The sequence below is a fragment of the Drosophila persimilis genome, unplaced genomic scaffold (genome assembly GCF_003286085.1).
Source record: "Drosophila persimilis strain 14011-0111.01,24,50 unplaced genomic scaffold, DperRS2 tig00000124-arrow-pilon, whole genome shotgun sequence".
NCBI classification, from domain to species: Eukaryota; Metazoa; Arthropoda; class Insecta; order Diptera; family Drosophilidae; genus Drosophila; species Drosophila persimilis.
The window spans coordinates 3,186,769-3,209,825 of NW_020825294.1; the positions used below are offsets into that span (position 1 = coordinate 3,186,769).

A 23,057-nucleotide genomic window follows, 5' to 3' on the forward strand; every position below is an offset into this window, starting at 1 on the left:
CTGAGTTGCAGGCAGAAAGCATCAGGCAGCAGGCAGCCGTCGCATGTTAATATCTGCTGCCCAGGCATCCCATCCTCCTGGTATCCTGGCATCCTCCACTGGCAGGCAGCCATCTAGGGAACAGCATTTGGCCATGGTGCGTCTATTGGTCAATGGATTAAAGCCAAAAGTCCACGTGGGATGCGAAAGCCATAGCAGCAGCAGCCGAGTTGTGTGTTGCAGTTTCAGTGTTGTGTCTGTTGCAGGGCCATGCCCTGCCCTGTCCTGTCCTGTCCTGCCCTGCATGGACGGGCATCGATAAAAACTGCTGCCCGGCGCCGCAGCCGCTCCGCTTGACGAGAGAGAAAACTTTTTTCCACCCGGACAGAGAGAGGGCTTTATTTTTGTGTTGAATTTTTAGAAAATGCCCTTTCGCCTGATAATCAAATCAGTAAAGTGGATCCCTTTAAGCCCCAAGAAATGCCTGCAATCAAATACACAAACCCGGATAGCAGTTTGGAGCCACAGGTAACGTGAATCCATCATCATTTGGGCAAATCAGACAATTAATTAGTTTGGCAAACGATAACCAAACAAACCCCAGAGTCCAGTCCCCCCCCAACAGCACCCCCCTCTGTCCGACCAACGTCTATTCTCTCACTCGATTCGAGGCGATCTTGAACCAACAATTTCCGTTGCCAATAATATTGGCAAACAATTTTGGCATAGTGTCAATTAATTTTCGACACACACTGCAGTGGCCGGCGCACACCCGCAAACCCACCCCCCCCCTTTCCAATGCTCCTCTGCTCCGCTATTTCGCTCCCGTTCTACTCGGTCTGTCCCTTACATTAACCCACTCACCCTCCCCCCTCCCTCACCTACCGCTCTTCTTGTCCATTTCCCTCACATTCGCTAACCTCGCCTTCTCCCCTCTCTTTCGCGCACTCAACAACTAAACTGTAAAATGAAGTTGACGTTCGTTGCCATCGCATCGGGCGTCGGACGTCGCGCGTCGCGTCGCGTCGCGGTCGTTGTTGACGCCGCTGTTTCTCTGGTTGGCTGTCATTTCTCTGCTCTGGTGCTGCCTCCTGCTTCTGCCCAAGGTGTATTTTATGCAAGGTGAGCCTCTTAATACTCCTCTAATAATTCTAAAAATTATTATAATTCTCTTTGTCTTTATTTGCGTGTTGTTTTGTTTGTTGCAAGCCAAGATAACTTTTTGGGCCAGCTCCTCACCCGTTCTATGAATCCACTTTGCTGCTGTTTATCTGCTCGTTTCTGCTGCACCCTCTGCTACGGCCACAACATTGCAGGTGTTTGGGATTCCTGGGTGTCGATGTCACTTGACGCCTTCCTTCTGTCGCAGCATTTGTTCTCTCCCACGCTTTCTATGTCTCGCTGCCTCCCTCTCTCTCTCTCTCGCTCTGCCCCTTCTCTGACAAACAGCGATTGCTATTTAGCTGATTGTGTGGTTTTCCCTTTAAACGTTTGCCCACCCCGCTGGCGGCCATCTAAATGAAGATGAACCCCCCGCCCCACCCCCTTACGCAGTCGACTTCTGGCCTAAAGTGCAGGCATTTAATTAATTACAGCATTTTGTCTGAGGGCTTCAAGTGAATTAAATTGAGATGCAGCAGGGAGAGACAGAGCTTAAATCTATTGAAAAGAGTTTTAAATTCAAACACAAATTGACTTTGTTTTGCCTGTAATAAAGAGTTGGGCTTAAGAGAGTCGTCAAAGCTCGGCTCAGTTTTAAAGAGATCCCCTTAAAAGCTACAAAGAGAGCGCTGTCACATCTTCAACACAAGGAAGAAAAGATAAGCGATTTGTTGCTCTCTTTAAAGGTCCGCCCATAAGCGCTGCGTATGCTAAAAAGGGATAGCCACAGGCACTTCCGCTACCTGCTCCAGCCTCTAGCGGCTACACTGCGAGCATGAATGCTTTTGTTTTTTAATTCGTTTTTAATCTCTTTTCATGGCATTTTAATCGTATTTCTACCTTTAAATATTTCATATGTATTTATTTGGAAAAATACTTTTCGTAATCCCCTTTCGAACTATCATATATTTTGAAGACCAGTGGCATCTTCTGTCTGGCTCTCTCTCTCTCTCTATTAAAAGCCTTAAATTATTTACAGACTTGTGAGCATGTACATATATATATACATACATATGTATATCAATTGGTTCCACACAAAATTTATCCAGTATCCAAATGATTGCAGGAGTGTCTGTGCATCTGTGTGCAAACTGTTAACTTCAAATTGCATTTTATTTATTTAATTTGAAGCATTTTCATTAACTTTACTATGGCTTTGCCTCTCTCCAGCTCTCCATCTGTGAACCAAAAGAAGACTCTGTTATTTCTATTTTTACGGGAGGAGAGCAGAGCAGAGCAGAGCAGAAAGGAGGATGCCCCTCACACAGTTATGCAAATGTAATTAGTTGCATGACCGAAACCATAGAGCAATATTTATGGCACAGACTGTGCTCTGCCGTGCCCTGCCATGCCGTGCCGAGAAGTGAAAGCGGCCTCTGCTCTGCTCCTGGCCCATGTGCAACTGTTTTTGCCCCCGCCAAACTGTGTGAGAGTGTATCTGTGAGATACTTTTAATTTTTTACGATTTTTGTGGGCAAGAGCTTTATGTTACCCTTTAGTCCCCCCCTCCCTCTGTCCCTTTTTCGGGCTCTATTCCTCTTTCTATTTTTTTGTGCCGTTTAGAATATTTCTCTTGTTTCTCCGTTTTTTTTTTTTATTTATTTTTTTTTTGTTAATTTTTTATGGTCGCTGGATCCATTGCATTGGCACAAGTGGTGTGGTTCGGGAGCTCGGATTGGGGGCAAGGGGATTCGGTTTTATGGCGGAAATGGCAACGCTTGCCACAAAATAAAACAAAAGATATTTGCCACCAGTGCGGTGCGGTGTGTTGTGGTGCGGTGCGGTGCGGTCCGGGGTGTGTGCAGACGATAAAGTAGACTAGGTCGAAATAAAGATAAAATAGGCGAACGCTTTCGGTTAAACCTTTCCCTCTCTGGCTCTTAAACCCTACCCCCCAATCCCAATCCCATCCCCACCCCCAGCCCCATCCCATCCCCTGCTCAAATTCCTCGTGTAATTGCTGTGCAACTGAAAAATCTAGAGAATCGAGAGACCAAAAAAAAATATCTTCCTGCACTTTCAAGGAAAACTCTGTTTAAGGGTAGTTTTCGGGAGGGATACCCTTTGGGTATGCATAATTTCTAAGGAGAATTAACGGATAAATGGCACTATAAAGATTTATTGTTGGAATTATTTATAAATTTATGATCATATTTTTTTAAATATTTTTTTTATAAATTTATAATCAGTGTTAAATAGATTTTTAATAAATTAAAAACAAATTTTCTTTAATTTTTGTTAAATTTTATAATTATTTATAAGTAAGCATTATTTCTAGGGAGAATTATCGGATAAATGGCACTATAAAGATTTATTGGAATTATATATAAATTTATGATCAGTGTTAAATAAATTTTGAATAAATTAAAAACAAATTTTTAGTTATTTTTTTTTAAATTTTATAATTAAAATTTATGAACAGTTTTAAAAAACATTTTAGAACATTTTTTATATTTTTTTAAATAGATTTTAAAACTTTTTGAAGTATGTATATTTCTGATATATTTTACATTTAAGATCCCTTTTGGATTATATTTTAAGAAATTTAAAAATCTTTTTTCATAAATTTTCAATACGTTTTTGGATGCTTTTTCGGTTCCACTTTAGACCAGTTCTAGACCATTTATGGATACATATTTGAACAAGATTTATTCAGTTTTCGTGGCTCTAGGATCGAAAGCCCTCTCTTTTCTCATACTACCCTGTTTTTTTAGTGTACAAAAAAAAACAAAAAGACAGAGGAGCTCGAGAGCAATAGGGAATGGAGCAGTGGAAAAGGAAAAGCAGCTGAAAACTTTTGCCAGCCATTTGCCGGTGAAAATTGAGATTTATGAGTGCCACAGGTAAGGCAGAGAAAGAGCAGAGAACAGTGGGGAAGAGACAGAGAGAGAGAGGGAGAGAGGGACAAAGCCGTGGCTGCTGCTGCATCTATTTTTCCCCCGGAGTTGAGCTTGTGTTTTTTTTTTGTTCTTTTTTTTTTGCAGAAAGTTGGAAACTTGGCATATTTCTCCATTACGAGGCGGCGCTTGCAAATTGATTTGATTTGATTCGATTTTGAAGTCGATAAGCTCGCTCTGGCTCTCTCGCTCTCTCTCTCTCTCTATCTCTTTCTGCTGGCATTTAACTTTTCCTTTTGCCTTTTTACTTTTCCCGCCGTTTGTTGTATCCTTGGCAGGAGGAAATCTAAGGTAAGAGAATTTGCAACTTGTGCTTTCTTCTTTTGGAGTAGTTGTAGTTTTCCCATTTGCCCCCTCCCCTTATTTATCCCCATTTGATTGGCAGACACAGAAAGAGTGCCAGTCCGAAGTGAAAGATGGGGATAAGCCAACAGACAAACGATTATGTAAATATCTGCCAGATGCCAGCAGATCTGAAGAGAACAGAAGAGAACTTTGGTCCGTTCGAGGCAAGGCGGCACACACAAGAGTATCTGGCAGATTGCTTTTATTAATTAAAAACGTTGCGCACTTTTGTGGATACAAAACCCACGGCCACGGACCCGGCCCCAACTCCGCCCCGAAGCCACATTTCTGACGCACTGTAAATAATAAAAGTTGTTAAAAAAAAAATGCCGGCATAACGGGGAAAATTAAATAAAAAAAGAAGGAAGGGAAAAAACCATAAAGGATTGTTTTACCTGTAGATTTATTGCTCATAAAATCTTCTGACCAATAAATAGTCCTGTTAAATATATAGAAAAATTCCCAAAAGTTTGAAGAAATAATATATTCCCTCCCTCATACTAGAAAAACACTCTTTGGAAAATAATTAGAGGTATAGAAAAACCTCAAATATTTACAATAATTTCCATAAAAAATGTACTGCATAAATCGAATGACTTTTGGGTTTAAATGTTTAAATCAATTCATAATGATAATTATGATGAAATCTGTACCACGGAAAAAAACCCCAAAACGATCCGCTAAATCCATTTTCCATATAAATAAACTCAATATTTAATTTTTCGCTCTATATGAACACACATATCATTTAGCGCGGAATAACGCGGAATATCCATTGCCTTGTTATCCTTGTACTTCATACATTTTAATTTGGCAAATTTGTTGCATGCCACCACGCACTGTGACTGTCCTATTTGCATCTCTCTCTGTCTCTGTCTCTCTCTCACTCTGTCTCTCTCTCGCAGCAACAAAAGCTAAATACCAAAATTTGTGCGGCGGACGAAAAATAGGCGCCAGAACCACAAAATTGCTGGGGCACGGCACCACACATGCCGCCAACCAGAGAGTAGAAACAACAAAAACGGCAGCAGGCGAAACCAATCCGACAGAGAGTGAGAGAGAGGGAGAATGAGCCTTGAAGGGAGAGCGGTAGAATCAAGGTATATTCATGAAAAGGCAAGGCGGCTGCCATTCTTCAAAGGCTCGAAGCAGAAAAAGGAGGATTTCTTTCTCTGGAAAAGACGAATACTGTGGATCCATTTCTGGCACTTCCTTACCCTTCCAACTAATATACCCTGCGGTAGAGTGAGACACTGCGAGGGTCGCCGCCGCGGTTCTTGGCTCGCGATAATTATGTATGAAGCAATTATTTCGCATGTCCAGCAACAGCAACAACAACAATAGCAGGCAGGAACAACAGTGTCCGACATGCCGGCAATAACAGTTATGTTCTCATGTTTAACTGTATTTGTGTACCCCACTTGTGTTGGTGTGTGTGTGTGTGTTGTTGTTCCTGGGGCTACGTGCCACACAAATTGAAACACCCCCCACCCCCTACCAACCCACGAAACGAGGCAACGAATTTGGCTCTGGCTCCAAGTGCACATTTCAGTGGCAACAACAACAACAACAAGCACGTGGGTTAAATGCCTGACTGACGTCTATAATTATAAAGTGGACAACGCCAGGCATCTGGCAGCAGCAGCAACAATAGCACTTTCAATAGGCCCAAACAAAAAAAAAAACACAACAATTTGTACGAAATTTAAGCATGTGCGGGGATCCCTTCGATACCCTCTAGGGAGGGAGAGGATATCAGCGCTAAACCGAAGTGAATAACCCAGGAAAATCCACAAAGTGGTGTCCCCACAAACCAAAGAAAAATCAGAAACTAATTTGATTCCAAAAATCTGTCCCACCAAAAAAAAAAGGGGCATCAAAAGCTTCGACTTTCAGAATTCATCCTTTTTTTCTCTCTCAACAACGTAAAAAAATTAAGTGGAAAATGTGTATAATTAAGTCGCCCGCCTGAAAGTAGGCTATACAGAATGCCGCTCCCCCTCCACCCAAAATATACACCCCTCCTTGTAATTGCTCTCCCAATCTGTCCCTCCCCCTCGCTCTGTGGAGTATCTCTCTCTTTTTTTTTAACTTTTTAAAAGGATTTCCCCACCAATTGAAAACAAAAGCAATGTAAATAATATTTAAGCTTTTTCCATTGTTGTTACGCCACGAGAATATTTCGACCTGCATTTTTTTTTTTATTGTGCGCAAAAAATTTTTAAGCTGATTTATTGGCCAAAACGGGTGGCAACAGCAGGCTCCCGTGAAATTTTTGATTCGCAAAAATGGGGGGAATTTTTATTATTAAATGTTAAAAAAGTTAAGTAATTGATAAACAAAGCACACGCTCTCTGCCGCTCTTGAAAATTAAGTAAAAAAGTCAGAAAAGTTTTAAAATTAAAGGAAATTGGTAACTTAATTCCACAGGTCTAAAAACTCCTCTGTGAAGAGACCAAAATCGAACCCCGAAGAGCTGTTTCTTTAATCCAGAAATCAACATATTTTCCTGGAAAAAGAGTAAGGAAATCGCCCATTTCCTCCGTAATGCCGTTGCCCTTTCAATGTCGTAACATTTTATTAGTTAAACTATCATTTATAATTAATCCCATCTGTTTGAAACAACCTTCTGCTGGGTCGGAGGGCTCCCTTTCGCCCTTTCAAATTACTGCCATAAGCAATTCAAATACATTTACGAGAATTTGCCAGACCAGACGCTCATTTTAAGCCAATAACTTGACCAACATTTTTCCAATACCAGACATGGCAGCCGAGCACCCGGCAGTCCGCAGTCAGAGGGAGAAAGGAGAAGCTCTGGGTGGAAGGACAAGGAACCACAAGCAGCGACTGGCGCCGAAGAGGAGTCGAGGACTGCCAACCGTTTAAATGTGTAATGAGGCTATGGGTCAGCAGCTGTTCTCTGCTGCTGCTCTCTGCTGTTCCTGGCTCCTGGCTCCTGGGTCCAAGGTGAAAGCGCAGACACTCTCTCTTCCACAAGCACACACACACAGACAAACAAAGGACTAATTAAGCTATTTATTAGGTATGAGGTTAAGTTCAACGGCAGTTAGTTGCAGTCATTTGATGGCTTCGTAGTCGGGACCCCAAGCCCAGGCACGACTGGCTACTGCCAATCCTTGAATGGGATTCTTTGGTTTCACAACCGAAAGGTGGGATCAGAGGCCAGGTCAGAATCTCTCTCTCTCTCTCTCAAAAAAAAAAAACGAGAAGGTAGTGCAACGCGTTTTTGGCTTATAACTTTAACTTTTGTGTGTTGTCGTCTGTGGCCACTGGGATCTGCGGTTGGCACAAGCCACGCCCCCCTTCTGTGGGGCGCTTCAGGCAGTTCATTAAATGGAAATAAATCAACTCAATGGAGGGGAATCCATGGCATGAACAACGATTGACGTCCAAAAAAGTTGAAGGTTTTTTTTTCTGATTTTTGTCAAAAGATTTTTTTGAAGGTGTTGATGGCAATGCAATTAAAAATATTCAATAATTTAAGCCACGTTTTCCAGCGTTCCCAGGAACCAAGGAAAACCTGGTCCTAGGATTTATGGAATTCCAAGCTTTAGTTGAAGCTTTAAGCTTTAACGTTTGGTGACACTTGTCGTCAAATTCCCAGCCCCCCTTCCCCTGAAGCATTAGCTCTCCCACCATCACTCGCTGGCACACACATTGTCGTCGCCTCATCGCCGCATTGTCCCACCGTCCCCCCGCCTCATAATGCGGGCAATTTTAATAATCCCCACAACATGGCGACAAAAACATACGACAGGGGAACATACGATGTCCATGTCCATGTCCGGCCGCCGCTAAGTCCCAAACGCCAGAGCGAAATTCACTGATAAGAAAAGAGCGAGCAGCAAGCATATAAAAGAATGAAAGAAATAAAGAAATTCGTGTGAGAGAGAGGGGAGAGGGGAGGGGAGCACGGCACGGCACGGATTGACGCCATGTTGGGTTCCATGTTGCAACATTGTTGGCCATGTGTATGTCCCCTTGACTTGACCACAGTATATTAATGGGGAAGTGAGGTATCTCCCCCCCATCCATGTTGTCCGGTAGCCGCGCCTTACCTTATTTTGAATATACCCTGACCCTGCCACCGTATGCGCTCGTCCGCTCTTACTCTCTTTTTTCAGATTCCTTCTGCCTCCCCTGATTTCGCATGTAAATCTTTGCGCATTAATCCGCCAGCCTTAACGGTACACACTGTCCCGCTGCCACGTTGTTGTTGCTGCTGCTTGAGTCCACAGTGAAAAAGAGAGGAGAGAAAACCCCCCACACACCTACATATCTATATAGAGGGATAATCGTACATGTACATCATAAAAACATATCTTCATATATATATAAAAAAACAGTGAAGCTTCTTTGGTATCCCTTGATGGGCAAATTAGATAAATACAGAGCTACAAATGAACATATAGAAAGTTAAATTGCGCTCACCATTTCATCGTCAGTTCTTTCAAAATCCTGCTACGTTTGGTTTATTCTTCCAATTGTAAGTTTACGACGGACGAAGAGACGGGAGCGGGAAAACAAAAAACTTTTTTAGCACTCACTTTTAAATAAATTATTTTCACACATTTTTCTGCATTCCTTTCTCCGATCTCCTTTTTTACAGATTTTCCAATAAGAGCACAAATTGGCAGCATATTAATATAAGGTGAGGAACATTCCTACAAAACTCGCACAATTTGCCCAAATGCGTGGGCGCACACTTAACGAGAGAGAGTCATACCTCACAGCATTGGGAATGCCTCACCCTTAACACTTGTGACCCTTGGAATGAGAGCGAATTGTGCGCGGAAGGCTTAGCACTCGCTCTCTCGTTTTTGCTCTTCTCCTTTAATGCGCCCAACATGAGAGAGAGCAGCTTCGCGCCTTTTTTTGCATTTTTTCACCCACACACAAAAAAAAAGACCGCGTGACTGAAAAAAAATGTGAGGAATCTATGGACACGCATGAGACGGGGGAGGGGTGCTCCGCTGCATTTGCGCTGCATTTGCACAAGAAAAAGTTCATCAATGCATACAAAAATATATAACACACTTGTTGCACTGCACTTTCACTTATTTTTAGCCATGATCTGCCGCTTTGCTGCCATTTTTATTTCCTTCTGCCTCTTGGTACGCCTCTGCACTAGACAAACACACATTTTCTTCGATTTTACACTTTATAGCCAGGATTTTGGATGTTTTTCACTGCCCTACACCAATACACATACGCCACAATATTTTCCGAACGATTTTCACCATTTTCCCGCTTTTCCCGACCCGAAACCGGCAAAAGAACGCGGAGCTGACTATGGACGCGTGCAATTGGAAGCTGAAGCTGGAAGAGATTGGCTTGGTACTCGCTCATTTTCATAAGTTTCTTCTGTTCCTCTTCCACTCTCTCTCTCGCTGTCTCTATCGGTTAAAGCATAAGGAGAGCGAGCGTTTTGTGTGTGTGTACTTGTTGATTCTTGGGCGGTAATGGGTGTGAGTGAGAGAGTTAATGTGCGCTGCCAGCTTAGTGCTTTCTCATTTCAACGTGTTGCTCTTCTCCTCTGCTAAAAATGCAGCGGGAGAGCTGATTGGTGCTGAATGTCTTTCCTCCCTCTCCTATTTATTTGCAAATGAAGAGCTAATATCTCTTCCCCCCCCACCGTTCAATTTCAAATGGAGAGGGAATGCGTGCAAATGGAGAGCAAAAGCGTGCAAATTATGCTCTAAGGCGACATTTCCCTTGAACTTTCAATGGAATACTGGAAACCAGCCACCTGTCCACGCCCAAAGAGCCTCCACTGTATAATTATATGTAAATATCCCGCATATGTTGTTGACCAGCCACCGGGAAAATGAAATTTAATTTTAATGCACTTAACACATTTTTCACTTAGTAAAAATGCTGTATCGTATCCCTTTCACCCCAAACGTGGTATAATTTTTGTCTCTTTTCCACGCACACACACATTCATGGGTGCACATAATTACAAATTGAATCTTCAGTTTTTATATACATACATATACATATATGTATATAAAGTTATACATGCACATTCTTGTGTTGTTGCTGGTGTTGTTGTGGTGCTCATTAAGGACCTTTTTGGGGGAGTGATTAACACAAGCTGTTGCATAAACCCCTAGGCGTAGGTCGTCGGAGAGCGACAACGGAAAAAATTAAGTGTTGGCTGCCTCTAGGCTAACGAATCCACTTGGAAAGTGGAAAGTGGAAAGAGAGCAACAATTACACAGCAAAGACAATTGCCAAATGAGTGAATGGCTGCTGTGGGGGATGTGGAACAGGATACAGGATACAGGCTGGTAGGTAATGGGCGGGGATTGAGGGCAAAAATAGTAAGTGCGAAATGAGCAAATAGTGTGTGGGGGTGGGGGCAACACCTGCGGGTAAGTGGGCTCTGGATTGTACGAGTATTTACGGAGGGCATACAAATAGGTCTACGCACTATTAGGGAGTATCTTTGCATAGATTTTGGTCAGGGGATTACAGGAAATGAGGAGCGGCACTCCCCTAAGACTCTTCTAAAATATAGAAGGAGCTGATTTAGAACAAAAGAACTGCACTTCCCCAGTCTGGACTCTCAGTTTCTTCACAAAAAATCTCAAAACCTTGCAATTGTGCCCCACAAGAAGCTGCATGCCTTTTCCCAAAAATAAACAACGCCCCTCTAAAGATGCTCATACTTTCCTGCCACTTTATCAAATGACAGCCATGCCACATGCTCCCTCCGCTTAGGACTCAGTTATGCCACACAAAAACCTTTTAGCTAAAGCTCTTCGGCTTCAGTTTTCAATTAAATTCGATATGTACTCCCACTTCATCGACCCCAAAATCACTTTCGATACGGCACTTCGCTTCGGTTTACTATTATTTTCAGTTAAGTTTATTCTTTTCAGTTTGTTGGCAGAGGACTTTGCGCATTGTTGCCACGAAAACTGAAATGAAAACTACAATACTCCGGACAGCACTTAAATCGCCCTGTAATTAAGGGACTACAGGTACGAGGAGAGGGCATATGCCCTTACAGTGGAAGAAACATCATAGTATTACGAATATCTACAGAGGAAAATGTTCTTAAATGAATTATATCCTTTATCTAGCGAATGGATCCACCAGAGATCACTGAATCATTTGATGGAGTTCTTTTCCTGGCTGTCTTTTCCAGTGTGGCTTAGCTCTCACTAGCTTTTATCCAGTGTACTTTTGCAGTGAGCTTTTAATATGGTTCCGTTCCTTTCTGTTGGACTTTTCATCATATTTACAGCTGGATTTTCATTGCGATTTTTCTCTCCTTCTGCTGTCTGCCACTGCAAATATTTGTGCACTAAATCCTGCCACCAGCCTCTCTGTCTCTCTCTGTCATGCCTCATCTTTTCTTAGTCATTTTCATTGTCGTAATTGTCCAAGTTACGCACATTAATGTCCTCGTCACAAGGATATGGGAACAGGACATGCTATATGTGTATTCCCCTCCCCCTCTCCACCCTCTACACCCTCTCTCTCTGACTCCACTTTACTCTGTGCCCCCTTTTGTCTCCACTCTATCGTATTGCTTGCTTTGGTTCTGGCCGCGCCTCGCTTTTGTTGTCGGGACGAGTCAGCAGTCAAGTGGTTGTCTGTCTCCACTCAAGTGTCAGGAGGACTCAGGACTGTCCTCTGCTCGTCACACACACACACATACACCAGGATATACGCTAATACACACACAGCTGGAGGCTTTGGCAGCGATCCAAGTGGCTGAAAAGGGAGACGACGGAGACTTAGTTCGAGGACACACTGCGTGTGCCATTTTCACTTCCACTTCCGTTCCACACAGACACAACACACACACACACACACACACTTATAGAGTGCATATAATACATATGCATGAATCCATGATGTCCTGCGTCTAATCGTAAATATTCCTAGGCCCTCCTCCATCTACTTCCCAAATAGGCATATATTCCCCTTCATTTTCCACTTTCCCCCAAGTAGAACTTTCCTTTTTGGGTGGTTATAGTTTATAGAGTTTTTCTTGATTATTTTTTCGGAATACCCAAAAGTTTCCCTCAAGAAGTGCGATTTTCGCTGCATTAAACTAATTTCCTTCAAACAGGATACATCCCGTCCCCCGGCCCCCATGCACCTTATCCTTATACTCTCTCTGAAACCGATTAAAGAGCTGCACTCGAAACTTCATCTGCCACACAAAGAGCAAACACAGCGACGCCCCCCAAAAAGAGGTGAGATCTGACACCATTTCGGGGGGTTGGTGGGAGGTAGGGGGAAGTAAACTCAAAGACGAAGCGGAGTTTCCAGTTTCCAAATAACAACGGCATCGGTGAGTGCTTAAGCTCATCTATCAAAATATTTGTCGTTGCTTAAGAGCCCGAAAAATAAAAGGAAACTCAAAGCCCAAACAGGTTGAAACAAAATCAATGAATAGGTCTTATAATTTTCGGGTATTAAGGTATTTTGAGGTATTTTTGGGATATTTGGTATAGCCTCAAGGAACACAGATATTTGTTTTGCCAGCACAAAGTTCGATCTCTGCCTTCTCTGCAGCTGTTTTGGAAGACAGACATATCAGCATCCTATTGATCTTGGGATTTTGGGGCCTATGGGAACCTACCTATTTCTGTTTTGGCAGTACAATTGAGTACATCCATGTCACATTTCGAAAGCGGCACCCAGCACTTCTCCACACTTATGTGCAAGCAATGGCTTCTCTCCTCTTGAGAGTTATTCGTGCATATATGAAGGCATTCATCGTCTTCACTTGCAGCGAGTCCGATTAGAGCTGAAACGAAAATATGATATGATGTTAATATGCTCTACTATAGTAGATCGATGGATTACCTGCTACCAATACTAAGTGCAACCTCATGATGGGGAGGAATTGACATAAGTGGAGCCAAAAAGGTTTTGGTCCGAGGTTTTTTCTATTACCTTCGCGATTTGTCACGGATTAGCCACAGATATTGCATAACTTTCTTCATAGATAAGATTGATGTGGCTTGGTCGCTTGTGAAATCTAAAGGGTAACCGAAATAACCTTAGCCCTTAGACATATTGTATTTATTATAATTTAAGATTTATAAAGTTGTACAATACGATTTACACATTTATCAATTGAACTTCGAGTAGAATTGTGGCATAAATAGTCTAAATGGAAGAGGAACTAACGAGATATAATTTCTACATATTTTTGTACTAAAAACGAAAATACATATAGGAATATATAGGCTACATATACCTAGGAATAGTCAGTCGGAGCTCAAAGTCTGTTCGGAACAGAGGACTGAATAAAGTCTTCAAATATTACGAAATAACGAGAATTGATGTGTACAGAAATGGGAAGCCTTATCACAAAACGAAAACGACTAAGACCCTTTCAAGTGTTCTGCGATACAGAGATTGAGGGTCCTGGTCGGATTGTGATCGCCTGTCGCACCAACAAGGAGCAGCTCTTCTTCCGCGACTGGCTGGAGTACAAAAACGGATTCGGATGAAGAAATGAAGGCACCCTTCACTGGAGATGCAGGTGATTCGCTGTACTCAAGCAGGGATCAGATATTTACCACTTACGACAGGGGGGCCTGGTGGCACAAAGATTGTACGGATAGGTGGGTCTGTACTTACTTTATGCTAATGACTGTTGCTAATCTCATAATTTCAGTAACCTTTTCGGCTTGTATGTGAATGGTTAGGTAAACAGCATGGCCGGTAAGGGAATATACTGGAAGACCTGTGGCTGGTTAAGATATTCAATATATGTATATTCAACTGCAACGTATTCCTGTACTTGTATTCTTTACATCTAACTCTGACTCTTTTCTAAATAGATATGTATTCAGTTCTATGCATGTTCTGTATTCTTTCGAGTGAGTAAAGGTATTAAGCAGGCAAAGCAATCATAGCTCGGACAATATCTAATAAAGCTGGATATTGACCACAGAAACCGACAGTCTGCTCCATCTATTGTCGTTTAAACGAACTAACTGCTATTTCTTTGACTAGAGACATCTGCTTTATATTACAGTCGCCCCCTATTTTTTCATTTCAAATATCGCTTGGTAAATGTGAAGTATCGATAGTTTGCAGTGCCTGACAAGGAATTGAAACCCAAACAAACAAATAACCCAAATAACAAATAAATAAGAAGTCAAGCCCGATGGAAACACTGAAATGCATTCTACTTGGTTATGGAAAGTGAAAGTCCACCAATATATTCCCCTGAGGCAACTCCTGCGAGGTTGCTGGCATCTGACTAAACCGTCGAATGCCGCATTTCGCTGTATAATTTTTCGTAATTCTGACTTTGAAAACTCTGAAAAACTGGAATTCCAATAAATCCAATAAAAGCAAGTATTTAAAATAAGCCAATAAAGTAGAAAATTGATTCATTAATCGGATAAAATTATGTGGGCATGGTTGAGGGTTCTATCTAGCTAGAAATATTCGACGGAACATCGAAATTTAGCAATATGGTTTCCAAGCCTTGACGGAGAACGATTAACCCATTGCAGACCAAGGAGGTATTTTAATATTCCACTTAAAATAATGAAAATTGAATCATTTTAGCGCAGTTCACGTGAAAGATATCGTGGTTTTTCTTAAGATCAGATGAAAGATGGCATGGATTTACAAGAAGAATTTTCAGTCGTTAATATTTTCTGCCATTTACCTCATGTAGTTGAACTATTTAAATAGAGGGGGCTTAAGTGGGCTAATCGAAACAATCAAAGCAATCGCCCAAAAAAAATAGTTTCATCAAATTATACTAGATTAAAAGTTAAGTTAACTATCCACCATAATTGAGGTAAAACTCTAATAAGTACGTATATATAAAGTATAATATACAATTCTTTGACTTGGCAATTTCAAACTTCGCTTAGGCCTTCCACATTTCCACGCTATAAACAACAATGGGTTTAAAAAAGGCTCTGGACGATTGTCTTATTGATTTCGATTGTCGCGTGATGATCACCGACCTGCTGGAGGAATACAAACTATCCTACAAGGAGGTGAACGACACTTTGGAGGCGTATATCAAAGAGCAGGAGCCGGCAACGAAATTCGAGAAGCGATTCCTGGTCCATGGCACGGGGCTGACAAATGGCACAAATGATGAGTTCTACACCATTGTGCAAGAGAGCAAGCTGGAGGACTGGCGCAACAAGCTGCGGGATGCGCAGTGGCAGCTTTACAGCGTGGAGATTGCAGGGGGCTCCAAGTCGCCGGCGACTGTGTTCCGTCCCATGCAGCACCTGGAGGTGAAGCTGGCCGGCGTGAAGAGGCGCTCTGGCACCAGAATAGCTGTGGATAGGCCCACAAATGGTGCGCAGAACGCAGGGCCATCTACCAATGGTGTCCAAAAGGCAGCTCCTGCTTTGAATGGCGGCTCCAAGGGTGCTGCTGCTACAAATGGAGTGAAATCAGAGTCTGTAAAGCCTGCCACCAGCAAGGAAAACTCTGAAACCGAAATAAAGAAGACATCCCCCAAGGAGCAGACAGCAAAGGGCAAACCTGCAAAGAAGGGCAGCATCAATAGCTTCTTTTCAGCAGCAGCAGCTCCTGCGGCCGGCAGCAAACCCAAAGAAGTAAAGGCCACGCCAAGCAAAGCCAACACAATGGACAATTTCTTCAAGAAGCAACCAGCAGGAGCAGCAGCTCCCACTGCGGTCAAGAAATCCCCTGAAAGTGAGGTCAAGAAATCACCTCCGATTCAGGCGAAGAAGGAACCCACAGCCAACACGTCCATTCAACTGTTTGCCGAAGAGAGCGCCGAATCCTCCGACGAGGAGGAGAAACTGGACAAGATTCGACGCAAAGTAATGGCCTCCGACAACGAGTCCGACCAGGAGAAGCCCTCCACGAGCAAGCGTCGTCGCATCAGCGATTCCGACGACGACGAACAGCAGCCCTCCAAGAAGAACGCCGAAGAAGAAGTCGTCACGTTGGATGATGAAATGGAGACGGAACCCTCCAATGAAACCTTTCTGGATGACGAGGGCTTTGTCATTACCCAGCGGAAGCCCACAAAGCAATCAAAGGCTGTCAAAAAGAAGGCTTCACCGCCAGCTACCAAAAAGAATGGTTCGCCGTCAGATTCGGCTCCAGCGGCCAAGAAGAAATCCCCTCCTGCGTCGACCAAAGTCAGCAAGGAGGCAGCCAAACAAAAGCAAGGAAACATCATGAGTTTCTTTACCAAAAAGTAGCAGGAGAATTTGAGTGGAAAAATTATACTGGAATGAATCCAAAAGAATGATTTTAATTGCTTAGTGTTTAAGAAAATGTATTGATCTAAGATTTTTGAATGAATTTCATATACACCAGCGAAAATAAATTATTATTAATCTTCTGCCTATTGGCTGGGTCAATTCCGCTCTGTTAATTATATATGTACCTATCTATAAAAAATATAAACTTTTCGTTTCTGTCAATATCTGATATCTAGAAGTGTTATTTTTGAGAGAAACATTGTAATTTCACATAAATTAAAAAGAAAAATTGTTAAAATATAGGTGTTGATAAATGAAACAATAAATACTTTGTATTCTGGAAAAGCATAATTGTTTAAGGCTCTTGTCGATTGGATTAGGGATAAATTTCTATAGTAAAGGTCTGAAATAATCAAAATTGTATGGAATTCTTTATAATTTTGCATGGCACTAAATGATCGAATTTATGGAATAATAAATATCAAAGCATAGGCACAGATCAATCGATTGTCTGTAAGAGAGAGAATTAAAACCATAATTCTACTTTTGATTTTGAGAAATAGTTGGAAAAGTTCACAATAGTTTTAAGGAATAATAAGATATCTATATCTAGGAATTTGTAAATCATAGAACTCTCAATAGAAATTTGTAATAACTTTGAAAATTGTGAAACAATCAATGCAATTTCTTCATTGTAAATTAAAATACTTTTCAAAAATTAAGCACAGATCAATTTCATAGCTCCACTCTATGTTTCATCCAAGAAATACACAAAAGACTTGAATTTTTGTTGTTAAAAAGAATTTTTATTGCATTTGTTAATAGCTGCTAGAAGTTTGTTTGAGTATCTTGTTGTTTTGTAATTTGTTTTGTTTAATTATTCATATTCGATTGCGTGTGTGTCTGTATGGATGTGTGTCCGAATGTGTCTGTGTGTGTGTTGTGTGTGTGTATCTGTGTGAAGACTGCCTGGCCTACGCGTTATCAGTGCGTTTTGTATTCGATTGATTCATATTCGTATATTTTCTTTTTCTTCATAATCATCATTTTCAACTTTCTTTGTATTGTATGTATTTCAAAACACTTTCAAAAATTAAGGCGAGGTTTAATACAATTTGAATATTGATTAAGTTATTCTGTTGTTCGTTTCTGCAGTGATTGCGTTTGATTCCTATCTGATTTTTAAGCATTAAAAGCTTACAGTCGGGCTGCCCAATGGCAAGCAAATATATACGTGATTGAGGGAGGGATCTGTATCTGTATCTGTGTCTGGATTTGCATCTGCAACAATAATATATCGTTCCTGGTTTGAGGGCTAACAAGATCGATTCGATTCGGTTCGGTTCGAAATGCCTAGGCTTAGGTAGAAGCTTCTCAGAAGCTAAAATTATTTGCTTATAATTAAATTGGATTTTGCTTGGATTTATATATCTCATAAAGGGTGCGTCACCACCGCCACCCCACTGTACGCCGGGAATAAGCCATTACATCTCATTTAATTTCCGAATAAAATTTAACTAAATTTAGGGAGCGTACAGCGGGTTGAGAGTGTGTGTTTCTTTGCAGTTTTAGCTCTTTTTTTTTTTTGTTTGTTTCAAAATATTGCTCGCATATGCAAAATGTAAAACTCATTTGCTATAAAAATCAGTTGATCGTTTTGTCCTAGAGGGTGTTTGGTGTGATATGAACATAATGGTGTGCATGATATGATTTCTCTACTAAATATGATTTTTCCTTTGATTCGTTTCGTCAATTTGTTTGTCTTCATTTACTTAATCACCTAAATGAATGTAACATTCGTTTCGTACAATTTAATATCTCAGCACCATTTTTTTAATAATAGCACAAAGTATATATAATATTTGTATTGTTTGAATCAACAGTAGAATTTTCCTAGAAGTTTTTCATTTCATTTCGTTTCGTTTCGCTTTGTTTTTGTTTGGTTTTGTGTGTGTTTTTTGTTGTGGTTTGCTCTACAGAATAAAATAGATCTAAGTTAAGTTATGGTTTTTGGTTTGCTTTTTTTGTTGTTTTTGGTTTTTTGATCGCTTTCTAGACCTGTGTATCTACAACACTCCCATAGGACTCTTCAGCAAATTTGGGCGCAATGTAATCCTCGTAGTAGTTGATGAATATATCCTTGAATTCATCGGCTATGAACTCCAGGGCATTCAGCATCTGCATCAATTCCCGATCGTTGCACTTGTAGTTGCTCAATGCCATCACATCCCAGAAGTAAGCAAAGTATTTCACATACTCGATCGACTGTCCGCCGTATTGGGCCATCACCCCGGGCAGCACGGCGCGCATAATGGATCCCAGTTTATTGAACTCCCAGTCATCCAGGACGGTGGCCCCCTCTTCACACCAGAGAGCAATTAGACGAGACGATAGATAGAAAGACAAACACACACAGAGATAGAGATAGTGATAGTAGTTTTGCACAAACCGAAAATAAGGAAATTAGTTGGATTTTGAAAATCAGTTAAACGAGAGAATCCTGAATCTGGATGAATGTGAAACAAATGACATCTCAAATACAGTGGAAACAGTGCGAAAGCAAGAGCTGGCAATGAATAAAAACAAAGTAAATGATAAACTTTTTAAATATCGAAGCGGTCGCTCTCCCTCTCTCTATCACGGACATACCACGATGCACCATCAGGCACTGCTCTAGGAGGAGCCGGGCCAGCGCCACCTTGCATTCGTGCAGCTCCATCAGGTGGCACTCGGCCCGCTCAATGGCGGCATAGAGCTTGCAGCGCTCTTCGATCAGCTCGCAGTCGATGAGGGACGTATTGAAGGACCAGAACCACTCCAGTTTCTGTGCCTCGCCACAGTGCGGACACACAATCAGCTCGGCTCCGTTGTATTCCGGTTGAGTGTACTCCTCGGACAGCCACCAGCGAAGGTTCGGGGCATGCGGCAGGGCATGAGGCGTGAAGATCTCCATGCACTTGGGATTATCACAACGGTAGCGATGGAACTTGTCCTACAAATAGAGCGAAAAGCATTCAATTGAAATGTAAATGTAGAGCATACTCCCCCCCATCCACTTACGAACTGATCTTCCGTATAGGAAAGCTGGCAGGCGTTGCAGTGGCACTTGATGCCGTGTTCCTTGAGCTGTTTGCTGCGTTCGCCCTGCCGCAGCTGCTGGTAATTGCCGCTGGCAAAGCAATTATAGATACCCGATCCCGCCGGCAGATCCAGCAGGGCCAAGGCAGTCATCTTTCTGCCCGAGAACTTGCTGCAGATGGTAGAGGAACAACTGTGGCGACAGAGACTCAGTGTCTCTGGATAGACGGCATAGGCCACGACCGCCACCTCGCCGGCCAGCAGATGCAGATGGCCCTCCTGCAACCGCATGGGCGCTGCCCACAGCTGGAACTCGTTGAGAGGCGAGAATACATGCGGATCTGCGGGCAGCACAAAGGAGCGGCAGTGTGTGAGTGATCGATGGCGAAGCTGACTGATGTGGCGCATCAGCAGAGCCGCACAGAGCAGCTCCCACTCGGCATTCGACATGCGGGAGGCTGAGGGCAGGCTCTTCTCCAACTGCTCAAAGAAGGTCGTGCATTTGTTCAGGTAAATGGCCAGAATGTGCGCTGCCAGTGCCAGGGCAATCAGCGTATCCGAAGTGTGCTCCTCCTTAAGCTTCTCCAGTCGCAGCATAGAGCTGTAGCCAATGTCCTGTCTCTCCAGCAGGGCGCCGTTGATGGCTGACCAGAGCTTGCTGAGTGTCGGCTTCTTCCGGCAATGCGCCAGCAGCTCTGGCAGTCCTGTGATCAGCATTCGCAGGGCCAGCTGCAGAAGACGCGGCATTCCAAAGACTTCGCCGAAGGACTCGAACAGTTCGATTTGATGGCCAAAACACTCCACGGAATGAATGGCAGCGTGCTTGACGCGACACTGACGCGAGCAGTAGACAACCAGGCGGTTGGAGCAGTAAATGCAGGGAAAAGGAATGAACTGAGTGATGCCACAGTAGTCGCACACCCGACAATTGCCACTCGGCACCATGGCCACCGCCTCGGACTCGAAGATGAGGGCATTCCTGGCCAGGGCACGGGTGCTATGCAGCGACGAGGAGTTGTCCAACCAGGCACTGTTTTGGGAATTGAAACGATCAGTTTGTTAATGCCGGTCCCTTGTGGATGATTTCCACTCACATTTCAAAGGCTTTCATGTCGTTGGTTTCGAGATCATCGCCCGTTTGCACAGCCATCTCGAAACGCTCCACCTTGAGCACCTCGCACTGATGCCAGAGCTCGTGGGTGCGCGTCTCGAAGACCTGGTTCAGTTCGATGTGCAGGAGCTCGTGCAGATGCTCCTCGCAGAGCGCAAAGTTGCGCAGTTTTAAGGCACAGGCGGCTTGCCGCAGCTTTATCAATGGCAAATACTCCTCCGGATAGCCCAAATCCAGGGCGCACAGGCAGTCATCATAGGATTCCTAAAGGACAATAACAATTATTGAAAGAGATCTTGAAAGGAGTAGAAAGCGCACTCACCGCATACAGACCGCAATCGTAGAGAGCCAGTGAGCGATTGGCATGGGCCAGGGCGGCGGCCAGAGTATTCCTCGCCGGGGCCAGGAAGATGGCCTCTGTGAACAGATCGCTGGCCTTGAGCGGATGCTTCTCCTTGCGGTATGAGTCATTGCCGGCCTCGCGCAGACGTCGCGACTCCTCCTCCGACTTAAAGTGTCCCGTTTGGTGGCGTAGATGTTGAAACCATTTGAGTACATGTGTTCTGTGAGTAATTATGCCAAAAAGGGGGTGGAGGCCGTTACATGGTTGTATATCTGATGGGGATGGGGATGGTGTGGGTTGGGGTGTAAGGAGGCCACTTAATTATTCACAGAAAATGTCAAAACGAAGTGACCCAAATTCCCAAAATCGACAGCGAAAATGCTACTTAACCGTACGAATGCATGCAATCAAGGTAGGCCTTATATAAGGTGGTTGCAGTCCAAGAGAGGGCCTTCTTTGCGGTAGCGCAGTCCGTTACGGCTCACAAGGAGTGGGAATGAGAGATAAGGCTGTCCAGCAAATTATCCTAACGGACAGACTTACCCTATATTTATATACTCTGCAAGCAATCACTTCAGTACACAACCAGGGCTGAACAGTTGACCTCCCCCCACCCACAACATTACAAAACACACCTGACAATTACAAAACACATTTCTGAAGCCATTCATTATGATGGCGGATTAGAAAGGCCACGAATGTGGAATTAATTTCACATTGTTGCGCGGGGAATTTGCATAATTTGATTGCTGTGCAGCCCTGGGGGCACAAAAACACTTTCGCTCTTACACGCACACCCACACACGCGCATGCACTGGGGCACACACACACACGCACACCGACACGAACAACCGTTTGTTTCACCTAAAATCCAACAGCGGCTCCTTCGTCGTTGTTGTTGTTGTTGTTGCTGGTGTTGGGGATGAAATACTGAGACCGCCCACCGCCCCAATCAGGTCGTCATCCTCTTCCCCGCCATACTCCGGCCTGGAAAGTGGCGCCGATGTGCTGGCGGCCATAGTGTCGCCGCCATTGCAATCCTTCTGTCCATCGCCGTCCGTCTCCCGATTGAGTTTTTGCCGTTGCACTGGCGTTAGAAGCAGAAGCAATTGCAGTTCATCTTTATAGTGGAGCTCCTCCCGATTGAGTTGTCGCAGCTGGTGGCCAATTAAATCACCCAGCGACGGAACTGGAGCAGAAGAAGAAGAAGCAGCAGGAGGAGCAGTAGAAGAAGAAGCAGCGACGGCAGCAGCAAAAGGAGGAGCGGCGGTGGCAGCTTTGTTGTTCACACGCGCAGATGAAGAGGAAGAGGCCATCACTTGCTTCCTTGCTGTTGTTTGGGGGGGCTTGTGCTTTGCTTTGTTGGTCTTCACGTCTTCTCGCGTCTCACGGTCTCACTGTCATCCACTCAATGGGCCATGATTTTCCCCTCTTTTGGTCAATGCAGCGCTAATCCTGGCGAGTTAATGGCTATCAATTCGTATGCACTACATCCCGACATGCTTAAACTAATGAGAGTTGCTAAAACTTGGGCGAATTTTTGCACGTTATGGCTTTCATATTGATTTTTTGAACATCGCCAGGGTGGCAGCGCGTGCCGAAAAGGTACTAAAACTTACCCCTGCAAAAAATACCAGCAGAAAATACTAAACATAACCTTTTCTAGCTGTCTGGCAAACTTGTGGGCACCGCCAAGCTTTGAACATGTGTTATCTGACGGCCTACAAAACTGTGTGTGAAATTGTGAAAATAAGTTCTTATAGCGCACGTTACCATCATTAAACCGTAGAATAAGCAGTCCGTGTGCTATAGTCACACTTGATAAGAAAGTATACACAATTGCTCTTGTCTTTCTTTTCCAGATTAATCCATTCACACACACACGCACACACACGCACCTACACATTGCACTCGGCTCTCGCTGT

The 23,057-nt window shown here is 43.3% G+C and overlaps 2 protein-coding genes across 4 annotated transcripts; one reads left to right on the forward strand and one right to left on the reverse strand.

The window, feature by feature from the left end:
• Window positions 1-14,533: 14,533 nt before the first annotated feature.
• On the forward strand, window positions 14,534-16,740 carry LOC6593576 (nucleolar protein dao-5). 2 transcript variants are annotated; one of them, XM_026987371.1, is made up of 2 exons: window positions 14,534-14,740; window positions 15,275-16,740. In XM_026987371.1, the coding sequence occupies exon 2, from the start codon at window positions 15,305-15,307 to the stop codon at window positions 16,595-16,597; it is 1,293 nt and encodes a 430-aa protein (XP_026843172.1). In that variant the 5' UTR covers window positions 14,534-14,740; window positions 15,275-15,304; the 3' UTR covers window positions 16,598-16,740. The 2 variants fall into 2 exon arrangements, with proteins under 2 accessions (XP_026843172.1, XP_002018867.1); XM_002018831.2 differs by lacking the exon at window positions 14,534-14,740 and adding an exon at window positions 15,156-15,213.
• Window positions 16,741-18,274: 1,534 nt separating this feature from the next.
• LOC6593412 (SET and MYND domain-containing protein 4) lies at window positions 18,275-22,801 on the reverse strand. Of its 2 annotated transcripts, XM_026987500.1 has the most exons (7): window positions 22,752-22,801; window positions 21,997-22,587; window positions 21,112-21,352; window positions 20,773-21,053; window positions 19,661-20,708; window positions 19,250-19,592; window positions 18,275-18,960 (listed from the first exon to the last, which is right to left on the reverse strand). In XM_026987500.1, exons 2-7 carry the CDS (start codon window positions 22,446-22,448, stop codon window positions 18,653-18,655), a joined length of 2,673 nt encoding a protein of 890 aa, XP_026843301.1. In that variant the 5' UTR covers window positions 22,449-22,587; window positions 22,752-22,801; the 3' UTR covers window positions 18,275-18,652. The 2 variants fall into 2 exon arrangements, with proteins under 2 accessions (XP_026843301.1, XP_002018866.1); XM_002018830.2 differs by lacking the exon at window positions 22,752-22,801 and having other exon boundaries at window positions 21,997-22,638.
• Between the last annotated feature and the right edge of the window lie 256 nt (window positions 22,802-23,057).

Coding starts and splice junctions, on each gene's coding strand:
- LOC6593576 (XM_026987371.1), top strand. CDS start 15,305: ATGGGTTTAAAAAAGGCTCTGGACGATTGTCTTATTGATTTCGATTGT.
- LOC6593412 (XM_026987500.1), bottom strand. CDS start 22,448: ATGGCCTCTTCCTCTTCATCTGCGCGTGTGAACAACAAAGCTGCCACC. Junction 21,054..21,111: donor ACGATTGCGGTCTGTATGCG/GTGAGTGCGCTT, acceptor ATTGTCCTTTAG/GAATCCTATGATGACTGCCT. Junction 19,593..19,660: donor CCTATACGGAAGATCAGTTC/GTAAGTGGATGG, acceptor CTCTATTTGTAG/GACAAGTTCCATCGCTACCG.